Source organism: Alligator sinensis, unplaced genomic scaffold (genome assembly GCF_000455745.1).
Source record: "Alligator sinensis unplaced genomic scaffold, ASM45574v1 scaffold14_1, whole genome shotgun sequence".
Taxonomy (NCBI): domain Eukaryota; kingdom Metazoa; phylum Chordata; order Crocodylia; family Alligatoridae; genus Alligator; species Alligator sinensis.
In genome coordinates this window covers 307,423-320,060 of record NW_005842709.1, presented here as the reverse complement: position 1 = coordinate 320,060, position 12,638 = coordinate 307,423, and the positions used below count along the sequence as shown (strand labels likewise).

The 12,638-nt window shown below is 48.9% G+C and overlaps 1 protein-coding gene across 1 annotated transcript in view; it reads left to right on the top strand.

Moving 5' to 3' along the window:
• The window catches only part of IK (IK cytokine), a 20,293-nt gene extending 8,524 nt beyond the window's left edge, over positions 1-11,769 (top strand). Inside the window, exons 9-20 of the mRNA XM_006034151.3 lie at positions 1,429-1,592; positions 1,736-1,844; positions 2,311-2,350; positions 2,867-3,098; positions 3,984-4,002; positions 5,728-5,806; positions 6,248-6,328; positions 7,128-7,185; positions 7,902-7,990; positions 8,208-8,316; positions 10,219-10,253; positions 11,423-11,769. Of these exons, the coding sequence (XP_006034213.1) occupies positions 1,429-1,592; positions 1,736-1,844; positions 2,311-2,350; positions 2,867-3,098; positions 3,984-4,002; positions 5,728-5,806; positions 6,248-6,328; positions 7,128-7,185; positions 7,902-7,990; positions 8,208-8,316; positions 10,219-10,253; positions 11,423-11,450 (1,043 nt within the window). The 3' untranslated portion in view covers positions 11,451-11,769. The remainder of the gene's footprint in view (positions 1-1,428; positions 1,593-1,735; positions 1,845-2,310; positions 2,351-2,866; positions 3,099-3,983; positions 4,003-5,727; positions 5,807-6,247; positions 6,329-7,127; positions 7,186-7,901; positions 7,991-8,207; positions 8,317-10,218; positions 10,254-11,422) is intronic.
• The last annotated feature ends 869 nt before the right edge of the window (positions 11,770-12,638 follow it).

The window sequence follows — 12,638 nt, the reverse complement described above, 5'->3', positions numbered from 1 at the left end:
AGGAAACCTGGTTTTCTCTGATTTTAAAAATTTTTTAAAAATCTCTGATTTTAAAAAAAATCTACCCAATTACACGTTTTTCTGTGATTTTAAAAATGAAACGCCTCTATATTTATATATACCCCTGTCTCTTCCTATATCAGGTGAACACAATGTTTTATTGATATATTTACAGTTTTAAATCAATTGAAAGCCTACCAGTGCCTCAATCATCATAATAATAAATTCTAAGTACCTACATATTTTGGTGTTTGATTTTGGTTGGGTTTTTTTATCTTGGAAAATCAGAGCTCCCCTGGCCCCTTTCACTTAACAGAATGCGAGTCCAGCTGCAGCTGTACCCTTGCTGTTTTATGGTGCTGAGCAGCCCTGACATGTCATTGCCCCTTGCTTCTAAGTCACAGCACCCCTAGCCCTGCCAGCTGCCTCTCACTCCTGACCCTCGGCCCCTGCCTGCCCCCTATTCGCACCTTCCCAGCAGCAGCTCTCACTCCGCACTAGGTGGGTGTGTGGGGCAGGGGTGTGTGGTCACAGGTGTTGCAAGGGGGAGCAAATACCCGCCCACCCCAGACTTCTGTGCCAACAACAGGGCAGCACTCTGGCTGGACTGGCACCAGGTGGGAACCAGTGCAGGATGGTGGAGCAGGACAGGGAGACTTGGTGCTCCCACTGCCAGGAGCCCTGCACCAGCTGCACCACCATGGTCACCAAGGTGAGGCATCCCCTGCCTGCTGCCGCAGTGGGGAGATACAGCTCCATGCTGCTGTCCCCACTGATGCTGGGTGGGGAAAGGGTGCCTCACTTTGGCCATGATGTTGTGGCTGGTGTGGGGTTCCCAGTGGCAGCAGCTAGACCAAGTCTCCCTGCCCTGTTCTGCCTTCCTGCACTAGGTTCCGCCTGCTGGGCTGCGGAGGCAGCTTCTGCCTGGTGCCAGTTCAGCCAGGTTGCAGCCTTGCGACCCACTGTTGGTGCAGAAATCTTGGGGCACGTACCCTCCTCATGCACCCCGCAACATGTTGCTAATGGGTGTGCCCAGACGGTCCCCAAGCCCTGGCCCTCCAACCTCCCCCCGCATAGACTTATCTGTATCCAGCTGACAGGGTTGCTCCCACTACCCTGCCTGGCTGTATTGCCAGCTGTGTGCACACTTGCATGTGTGAGTGTGTGCACACACGCACAGGCACATGGTGCCTCTTGCTTCTGATCATGCTCCTGTCTGCCCCAAGCAGCTCATTGAAGGCTGGAACTCTGCTAGCCTGGAAGGGGAAACCCATGGTTTCCAGCTTTAAAGGGGAATATCCATGTTTTTTCTGTGGGAAATGGAAAACCCAGATCCTTGCTGATCAGCAGAAATTGTTTCTGGGTTTCCTGGGTGGATGTTTCTTCTCTCAGAAGTATCTTCATCTTATGTTTCTGTCCCTTCCCCAGGTCGGAATATCTACCGTATACTGTTCAAGAATAAATCATACGAGCGGAATGAGCTGTTCCTGCCAGGGAGAATGGCTTATGTTGTGGATCTGGATGATGAATATGCAGACACAGATATTCCAACCACGTTGATCCGAAGCAAAGCTGACTGCCCCACCATGGAGGTAATCGCTTAGGGTTTCTTCTAGTCCCCTTACTGCACTGTCTGAAAGCACTACTTCTCAGTCAGCAGAATTGTTCAGAGCAGCACCTCATAGAGGGGCTCCTTGGCCAGGAAATCACTCCTTTCATTGGCATTTTCTTTCAGGCACAGACCACGCTGACCACAAATGACATTGTCATCAGCAAACTGACTCAGATTCTTTCCTATCTGAGGCAGGGTACGCGCAACAAGAAGCTGAAGAAGAAGGACAAAGGTAGGAGCTGTGATAAATGCAGAACGGGCCTTAAACTCTAAGCACATTCCAAAGGAGTGAAAAGGTGGCAGGCTTAGATAACTGTGGCCCTTCAGGGCGGTGAATGTTTGAGGGGGCTGGTCCAAAATTCAAGTTTCCTAAAGATGAGAATGGGGAGTCACCAGCTTGTCCAGTTGCTCTGTAGATTGGACTTGAACTGGGCTTCTTCCAGTTTCTCCTTTCAGGCTGAGGGGGAGCTGGTTAAGTAGTCAGTCATGTGAGCGGGCACAGGGGAAGTATCTGTCTAAAGGCAGATTGCTTTCACGAAGGTATGTATATGTGTTCTGTGAGCCTCTTGCAGACCTGCACTCAAGCTGCTGTGTAGTGGCTTTGTGAGCTGCTCTGCTGTACAAAGCTTTATTAGACAAGGTAGGGGAAGTAGAGGAATGGAGATGGGCTGCCTTTGACTGCTTTCTTTGGCTTGCAGGAAAGCTAGATGAGAAAAAACCCCCAGAAGCTGATATGAAGTAAGTAACCCCTGTCCCACTCTATCCCCATTAGGGAATCTGGAGTGAGGTTTCTCCTCTAGGATTTCCCTTAGGCTGCTCACACTTGGGACAAGCTCTCCAGGAAGCTGCTTGATTCTTTTCTGGGAAGTTGGTGGGTTTGTCTCAGGAACTGGGGAAGGGGGCTGGTAAGAGGCACCTTGCAGATGCTCGGGCTTATCTTTTTGATATTAGGACTTGGAGAGATGATGAGGTCAGGCCAGGGTGAAAAGATATTTTTAGGTGAGCCATGAAATTGCTGGAGAGTTTGTACTGTCCTGGGGCATACAGAATGCAGGAGCTGCAGAGGAGCAGGCTTTTGTTTTCACATGAGCACGGCTTCAGCCAACTTGGGACTGTTTTGTTGATCTCCTTTCAGGGGCTGTAGCCTTCTCTGAGCTTGTGTTTGCTTCTGAGTATGCCTCTGTGTTAGAATGGGTGATCTTTTGGCCTCTGCTCTTATGTTACTGGTAACTTCAGAATCCATTTTGTTCTTAGCATCTTTGAAGACATTGGTGATTATGTGCCAGCCACGGCAAAGGTGCCCCGGGAAAAGGAGCGGGAAAGGTACCGGGAAAGGGAGCGAGATCGTGAGAGGGAGCGAGATCGTGAAAGGGAGCGCGAGCGAGAGAGGGATCGTGACCGGGATCGTGACAGGGACCGTGACCGGGAAAGGGAAGAAGAAAAGAAGAGACACAGCTATTTTGAGAAACCCAAAGCTGATGATGAGGTGAGTCCATCCATGGAACTGAGGTTAATTATGAAGCATAGAGTATTTCATAACTAGAGAGCATTCTCTGTGCCATAGTGGTCCTGTGGCCTGGAGGAAGCTTGGGATAGTGACACCTTTTATCAGCTCCCCATGCTCATTTGTTAATATACACACTCTGTGGGGATTGTCATAGCCCTAAGGTATCATGGTATCTTCTGCCGTCAAATCAGGGCAGATCCAGTGTCTTGGCCAGGATTCATGTTATGACAGACTTCACGGGTGGGATTGCTTTAACTGCAGGCTACTCATAAGCCTTGCTTGAGTCGTTGTCAAAGTTCAGGTTTGAAACAGGCCTATAAAGTAATTGTGTAAATCCAAATAGACTTTGCAAAAATTGGCCCCCATGGATGAGTTCAGAATCAGATCCTTTGGCTTTGAACTGTTAAAGCATATGTACTTAGGCTGTCTGCTCTCTGGGGACAGAATGTGGCTCTGTTGCTTGCTGTTGTGATAGTGAGCAGAATGATTGGAGCACTTGTTGATGGGAAAGTTAAGTTGAAATCTATAGATACAGCAGTGCTTTTTTCCATGACCCATCCGCAAATGCTCACATGTTCGTCTCTGACTTGGGTAGAGTCTCACTGCTCAGCCAGTTGGTGGGTTAGCTGGACATCTTCCCCCTACTGCAGCAGTTGCCTTGGTAAACCAGAGCTGAAGGGAGTTTTTAGGCTTTCACTGACTTAAGTTGTATTCCTGAATCCCTTACGTACCTGTGAGTTCAGTGATAATTTGGAGTGCAGCTTACTATGAGATTAACCCTTCAGATCCTGAGGTCATGAGCAATGTTCTTTCATTTGTTTTCTAGTCCATCAGGATAATGCTTTTCTCTCCTTTCTTTTCCAGCCCTTGGATATTGATAAAGGTGAGCTAGTTTGATGTACATGTGGGCATGGCATGAAGTGGGCAAAACTGAACTCCAGTACACAGCTGGGACCTTCTAAACCAGGGGTGGGCAAAATATGGGCCGTGGGCTGGATTTGGCCATCCAGTTGATTGGATCCAGCCCACAGGCAGGCACCCACCGACTGATTGGATATGGCCCACGGTGCTCCACATGGAGCTGAGCCCTACCCGCTCCCACCTGGGGCAGCCAGAACCATACTACTGCCCAGCCAGGCTGCTCCCAGTGCAGTTCAGTCCCCCCCTCCCCTCTCCTGCAGCTTCTTCTGCCCCTGCTGTGCAGCTCTGGGCGAGGAGGGGGCAGGGGAGGAGTGGGGGGAAAGCTGCAGCTGGAGCCCCGTGCACTGGGGAATGAGCTGCCTGGCTGCAGCTTCCTCCCTGCCCAGAGCAGTGCAGGAGGAGGCAGCGGCGGGGAGAGCCGAACAGCTAGGCAGTGGCAGCCGCATGGGAGCAGCCCCATAGGGAAGCTGTCCACACTGACCAAGACTGGAGGTAGGTGCAGGCAGTAGCACAGTGCTGGCTGCCCTGGGAAGGAATGGGTGGGGCTCAGCCCCATGTGGAGCACTGCAGGGACAGTAGCAGGCCGGATTGGGGAGCAGGAAGGGTAGAATGCACCTGCACTAAACTGCCTGGGCAAGCTTTGCTGCACATGCCCTCTGCCTGCCCTCCCTCCCCATATTTCCCGCTACTCCCAGACCTAGCATGCAGGCAGCCCTCCCCCTCCCCACCACTCTCCTTTCCCCCACCACACACATCTTCCACCCCACGTGCCTGTTTCCCCGCACATACTTCACGCGCACGCCCCCCCCCCCAATATACAAGAGAAAGACACAATATTTTGAGCTATTATGCAATTGTCTCTATATACACTAAAAAAACCCATAAATCAAGACAAATTATTTTTTGAAATAAAATACAGTAGATGTTTGGTTGTGTTTTTCTTTAAGTTTATGACTTGTTTCTTATTTATATTTCTTTAAAATGATATCTTCTGAAAAATTGTGTGTGGCCCTTGGCAACTCACCAAAACTCATTAAGTGGAGCTCTAACTGAAATAATTGCCCACCCCCTGTTCTAAACATGCTGGTTCTGTGAGGAGCATAGCTCCTGGGCACTTTAGGGAATAACTTTTTTTAATAGTAGGGAAGTTGGCTGCCCCAGGGTATTGGGAATGGGGTGAAGAGCTCTTCACCTCTGTGACACGTGTGTGTATATACAGTTCAGGTTGTTGGTGATAGCAATAATTTCCATCTTGGAGAAGTTTGGCCTGTGCAGAACTACTTAGTGGGTCTGAGCTGGCTCCTGCTTGAACAGGGTTCCCCATCCCATTGGAATTAGCCAGCAGGAAAGTCAGGGGCTGATTAGGCCTTGCCTGTACTACATCTTTCTTTAGAAATTGACTTTATTTGCTTTGTTGTGGGTTCCATTAGCCCCAGCCCCTGCCCATCCTCCTCCTATTGGGTGTTTTCCTAGGACCACCTTTTTTCCATCAGCTGGCAGAGTGGGATATTTGTTTCTCCATATGCCCAGTTGAAAGACTTGTTTTGATTGATTGCTGTGGCTATGAGAACAGGTTGTGAATTGTTCTAGTCTCCTACCAGCCCTGTGCCTGCAGCAGATGAGGAGCTAGACCTGCCCCTTTCCCCCCTTGCGAGACTGGAGCCTAACTGCTTTTGTTTCTTATCAGGGCCAGGCTCAGCCAAGGAGCTGATTAAATCTATCAATGAGAAGTTTGCTGGAGCAGCTGGCTGGGAAGGAACAGAATCATATCTTTTTACACTGGCACACCATCTAGGCCATTATCAGGACTCTGGGGTTTTCTCACTGCATCTTGCTGTATGGGTTTAACTGTCTGGGCATCTCTCCTTTCCTGCAGGAAGGCACCTCCCCAGTCTGGCATGTGCCTTGTCCCACAAAAGTTTCTCACTTGTGCATATGCACAACTTGTATAGAGAGGGCTGGGCAAGAAATGCCCATTTGAGCCGTGCCTCTTTGTGGCACATTAAACAAACTGTGTACCATCACTGCCCTCTCCCTGCTGGGAAAGGAGTCCTACTGACCTTCTCAGCCTCCTGCCACTGTCTTCCTGGTATGTGTGCGCCCTGTGCACTTGCCAGATTGGCTCTGGGAGTACAGCCTGTTCATTTGGCTTCTTCCTCTTCCTACTGGACAGTGTCTCCTCACTGAATTTCCTTAACATGAGGCACATTAAAAAAGCCTGAAGACAAGAAGCAGCTAGGTGACTTCTTTGGGATGTCGAACAGCTATGCCGAGTGCTACCCTGCTACGTAAGAGTCTGCTCACTGAAGGTGGGGGCTGCAGGGTGGGACCTGGGGGGTGCTGTTGTGTTGCTGTTTCTCTGGAGACTGGTGTGACTTAGAGCTGAGAAGCACAGGTACACTCACTTGTCCTGCCTCTGTGGCCTTTGGCTATGTGGGAATGCAGCATGACAGATGTCACTTGGCCTGGGGTGTGGCAGTGGTTAAAGTGGGGGCTGATGTCATTGAAGAGCTAGTGTTAAAGTCAAAAGCTGATGGATCCCTTTGCAGTATGAAGTGCACTTGTGGCCAATATGTCCCTTCTTAGCTGGTTGCACTAATCACTGCCACAGCTGTTAAGTGACTCAAAGCAGCTTCTACTCATGTTGACCTGTCAGAGCCTGCAGCTAAGAGCATGGGAAGGAGACGGAAGCTATTCCTACTTGTGCATTATTAAGACTTGGTTAACTAGCACCAGGTGTTGGCTAGATTCATATTCTGTTTACAAGTTGACCTTTAGTGCGATTTTTCAGGTATAACTGAGGGCATTTGGCCTTACAGTCTCTCTACTGCCAGTGATGCCTGAGATCTAGCAAGCCATCAGAAAGCGAAGCTTGCTTCTATTTGTGTGGCTTGCAGTTAGAAAAAAACAGCTTTTAGCCAGTAAGTTGAGCACATTTTGTCTGGAATTATCTAGGGACAGTTTGTTCAAAGCCGCACTAGATTATTCTCCATAATAGAACATAGTTTAAACCCTGGAGCTGGATTTCCAGGGCACTGGTATGTGTTACATGCCCCATTCAAATCATCCCCTCCCCTTCCTTTTCAGAATGGATGATATGGCTGTGGACAGTGATGAAGAAGTGGACTACAGCAAAATGGATCAGGTATTTCCAGACTATGACCTAGCTAAAAAGCCCAGAGGAGTCTAGCTGGAAGGCAAGATCCCATACACAGTGGGCTTGGACATAGCAGACACAGATATAACTGTCTGATTTTTTTTTTCTTTTCGTTATTGGCTAGATAAATGTTAGACCTCTTTTGATCTTTCTGTGGTGCTAGTGAAAGTTATGTGCTCAAATAAGTAGGCTAGGAGAAGGATTCTAGTTGAATTTGGCTTTACTGACTTCTTGATCCATCATTCTGTGTTCTCTGACCAAGCCTGAAGCCTTGTTTTCTGCCTTCAGATTTACTGCTCCAAACTAAATTGGTTAGAGGAGTTCAGCTAGTGAGCCAAGAGAAATTAGATAATCCTGATCATTCAACAAGAGAACCTATTGAAAGATTTGCCTTTGTGTGAAGGCTGAAGCAAAACCCCATGGGTACAGTGACTGATGTCTTATCCCTGCTCTCTATTGTTCTGAGCATTGTTCAGTGATGTGTCTTCTACCTGGAGTTAAAACCCTCTTAGAGTTGGTGGCCAAGGGTTCCTGGAACTTTGTGGTCAAGTTGGGTGTGAGCATTCAGACTGCTACCTACTCCAGGCTGCATTGATTTGGAATATAGATTGTGGGCATGTTCATCTCTTCCTGATCTTGCAGCCTGGGTGGGGAGTAGCATTTGGTGCCTTCAGAGGAGTAGCAATGATTCTGTCTTACTGCAGGGAAACAAGAAGGGGCCCCTGGGCCGCTGGGACTTTGACACACAGGAGGAGTACAGCGAGTACATGAACAACAAGGAGGCCCTGCCCAAGTAAGTTTAGAGTTTACCCAACAGTTGGGGATTGTCTTGGAGGGAGCAGAGCAGGTGGAACCTGTCCTGCCATCTCCTGCTTAGCCAGAACAGTACCTCTTTCAGGGGCCCAGATTGGTCTTGAGGTCTAGGGGCCTGCTGCCATCCCACCCATCTCATTAAACTGAGGGGCCTGTCTTCGTCCTTATTACCTGAGCTCTTTATTTGTTCCTTCCAGAGCTGCTTTCCAGTACGGAATTAAGATGTCCGAGGGTCGTAAAACACGGCGTTTCAAGGAGACAAATGACAAAGCTGAGCTGGACCGGCAATGGAAGAAGATCAGTGCAGTGAGTAGCTTGAGCAAAGACTCTTAACAATCAGTTCCCAAAAGGGATTCTAAGGCCAAGTGAAGTTTCTAGAGTACTGGAAAAGGCTGCCTTCTCTAGTGTGTAACAGACTCATTCTGTGAGTCCACCAGCACTTGCCATCCAGTTGCCTTCAGCAGTCTCTCCAGGCTGGCTTCTTCCCTCATGGCTTGGTGCTTTTGGCACAGAAAGGTATGACGGGTGTTTGTGTGTTCAGGACTGATGGCTTGACTCTGCTAGTCTTGCTAACTCCCTCCTGCCCATCACAGAGCCTCATCAGCCATCCCAAAGCCTTACACTTTCAAGATTAGCTTGCATCTAAAAGGTTAGGGACTGTGAGCTGCCTGTGCCTTGTTTTGCAGGAAAGATTCCTGAATAGAAAATGAGGAAGGGTCTTGGCAAAAATTTTTTGGGTGATATCTTTTATTGGACCAGTTACATGGTAGGATAGACTTAGATAAACTTTCAGATGTGGGGTGTTCTTTAAAGAATAACATCATTCTAACGCTAAGAAAGTCCTTGTCATTTGAAGCAGGCCCTGAGCAAGGGTCTCTTCATAAGTGACCAGTGAGGCTTGTCACCAGAGCCAGCAGTTCATATAACTCTTCCCTGTAGAAATAGAATCTAAGGAGACCAACAAGGATTAGTGCTCTGCGTAGCTGGGGAAGGGTCTGGCTCCTAGCTGGGGGCCCTGGGTGTAGATGGGGGGACTACCTTTATAAGAATGTGTTGGCTGTAAATGGCTAGGAGATCAGCTGTTCCAAGACAAAACTTAGAGGAAATGAGACACTCAACACAGACAAGTGCAGGGTACTGCATTTGGGGAGAAGGAACCAGCAACACCCCTATAGGCTGGGGAACACCCTTCTTGTCAACACAGTGGCAGAAAGGGACCTTGGAGTCCTTGTTGACTCCAGGATGAACATGAGCTGCCAATGTGAGAAAGCAGTCAGTAAGGCTAGCCGCACCTTGTCATGCATCTACAGATGCATCACAAATAGGTCCATGAAGGTGATCCTTCCCCTCTGCAGCATTGGTCAGGCCACAGTTGGAGTATTGCATCCAGTTCTGGGCACTGCACTTCAAGAGGGGTGTGGCTAGCATTGAGAGGGTCCAGAGGAGGGCCACTCGCATGATTAAGGGGCAGCGGGTCAGGCCCTACGAAGAGAGGCTGAAGGGCCTGCGTCTATTCAGCCTCCACACGAGACGGCTGAGAGAGGATCTGGTGGCCATTTACAAACTCACCAGGGGGGACTAGTGGGAACTGTGGGAGGCTCTTTCCCCCGGGCACCATCGGGGGTTACTAGGAATAACGGCCACGAATTGTTAGAGAGAAGGTTCAGGCTGGACATCAGGAGGCATTACTTTACAGTTAGGGCTGCCAGACTCTGAAACGGACTCCCAAGGGAGGTGGTGCTCTCCTACTTGGGGGTCTTCAAGAGGAGGCTGGACAGATATTTGGCTGGGGTGTTATGACCCTGCACTCATTCTTGCCCAGGGCAGGGGGTCGGACCTGATAATCTGTTTAGGTCCCTTCTGACCCTAAGCACTATGAAACTGAGACACAAAAACAGGTACAAATGGGTAAAAAATGAGAGACTTTCTGGCCAGGACAATTGTTGCCATGAGCAAAGCTGAAGAGGGGGAATGGGGTGCCTTCCCCAGTCTGAGAGAGCTGTGGGAAAGCTCCCCTCCTCCAGCAGTGTCTAGGAAAAATACAAATTAATGTGGTTGCACAGTTTTCTTTGTATTACAGCTGCAAGAGTTCCAGGTGCTTAAGAATCACCAAGCCTTGGAGCTTCCCCCTCAGTCTGAGGATGATGAAAGTGCCTTAGGGCTGCCAGTGGCACTCTTAGTAATATGTTAACTGTGCTTTCTCTGCAGATCATTGAGAAGAGGAAGAAGATGGAAGCTGATGGGTTAGTAGACTTTCTTCTTTAATGCTAATTTGCTGCTTTCCTGAAAAGTGCCTGCACTGGGACAGAACTGCCTTTACCTCGGGACAGGCAGTGCCAGGATAAGCTTTCCTTTCGTAACCCCATCAGTCCTGCCACAGTGGGTACATGTTTGGGAACAGAAGAAACTCTAGGACTTTGTAGGCTTTGCCTCTAAGTCTGCTGGCAATGGAGCCAGTTCTTTTATTTCAGTGCCCCACATCCCTCTGTCTAACTTTTAAGCTCTGTGTACTCAAGAAGCATGTTCTAGCTGATAATTATCGAACTTCCCACTCAACAGAACATTTCCAGGCTTTAGAACTTTTTCAGCCCATCTTGCCCACAGGAGAAGTATGCCCATCTTGATGGGGGTGGAGGGGGGGTGTTGTGTTGTGTTAGATGTGTCTTCTAGAAGTTGGTCTACATGAGCCACCGGACCCAGGCTTGAAATAGTGTGGCTGTCCTGAACACTGTAATGCTGCCGCCACCACCTAACTTGAAATCTTCTTAAATACCCTTCACTTAGTTGCACTGAGTGGGCCTAGGACCCCCAGTTGCTTTAAGCTAGCAGGATTTTAAATTTCAGAGGAGTTTATCCTTGGCTTTTCTATGTCATTTCAGTACCCAGGGCCTTGCTAGGTTGGCTCAGGCAATAGGACATGAAGGGCTCTTTCAGAGACCACAAAACTGCTTTCCTGCTTATTATTACTTACTTGCTGCTTTGGTTAGCAAATTGCTTCACCCTCCATACCCAGCCCCCGAGTGAGCTCCAAGGAGTAGCTGTGATCAGGCTTTAGCCCAGGCTGTCTGTCCCAGACTTCAACTGAATACCTGCTTGGGAGCATGGTTTTGATGTTGGTTTATGGCAGGCAGAGTGCCATATAGTATACTACTGCTCCCTGTGCACACTGTGACTTCCAGTCCATTAGGTTGTATTTGGCTTTGAGAGCTAAGTGCAGCTTCTCTTGTGCATCTGCCCTGCTTTGGAAGACAGGCTATGTGTGCACCTGGAAAACAGTGGGTGCCTCCAGGATGATGATCATTCTTCAACAGGAAATGGGTTGAGGGGAAATGGGTCTGGAGCACTAAAAAATCTCTCATCCTTGCTGACAGGATGTTACTATCATTGGCCTTATGTCTGTCTTTTGTTTCAGGGTTGAGGTGAAGAGACCAAAGTATTGAAGTCCCAGTTGAGTTTCTCTGTCTTGTCCTCCGATCTCTGGAACCTTGATTCAGTGGACACTTTTTATTTCCTGTTTTTATTCAAGTTCTTCCCTTCAGATTCTTCTTGAAGGCTCTGGACTAGAGCTGCTTTCCTCTCTGCACTCAGCAAGGAACAGGGTAAATGTGTATGTGTAGGGGGCAGGGAGACCTTTCTGGGGCCAGCAGACCGTGGGATTGGTGCAGGCAGTTTGCCCTGGCTGTGTTTCTTCCTCCCACATCTTTGCTGTGATCTGTGATTTATAATTGATGTAACTGCAATAAAATTGCACTAAATCTTTGTGTGTACGGCGTTCCTTGTGTTTTGGCTTGGGATAAGGGGGGGTTAGGCTGAAGCGGGGGGAATTTTTGTTCTTCATCTAAAACAGGGGCAGATTGGGTTTAGAGGACAGAAGACTGGATTTCAAGAGCAATACTAGGAGAGCTGAGGTCTAGAGAGCACAAAGCAAAAATTAGTGTTTTCACTGCCTTACCACAGCATCATGGAAATCAGGGCAGAACCAGGACTTGAACACTAGTGCACTGAGCCTTAGTCTGACTGCTAGAAAAAAGCTGGCTTTCTTCTGACTCCTTGCAGGAAAATAGTTGTACTAAAGCAAATTTGGTCTGGACCTCAGAGGGGGATATAGAGCAGTAACCCTGTTTTACAGACCAACAGACAGAGGGTGTAGACTTGAGACATGCATCAGAAGAGCAAGGTCACTATGGAGCTCAGACTTGGTGTTTTCCTAACAGAAATCTGGGTCCCTTGTTCGACTGGAAATGAACTTACGCACCCTGTTTTTTTCTGAGAGAGAAGAACAATAAAGTTAGTTGCTTCCCACCAGACAGGGAAAGCCTTTCCCTTTTCTCTGGGGCAGGAGCAGGTTTTGGTTTCTGCTGTGCAAAACTTCTGGGGTAAAGAATCTATCCTAGGTTGAACTCTGGCTTCTTGCATTCAAAATCCAGACAGGGAAAACAGTGTGTGGCCTGGGAGCAGCGGAGCATCTAGGCCTCCTGGGCCAAGGGTGTCCAACTCGTCGGGGCCGGCCGGGAGCCCGGGTCCGTCGGGGAGGGGAGTCGCCCTGGTGCAGCAGTGGCTGGCTCAGGCGGCCGGACGGTGACCCACGTGGGCTGAGAAGAACCGGGGCCCGACAGCCGCCCCCGGAG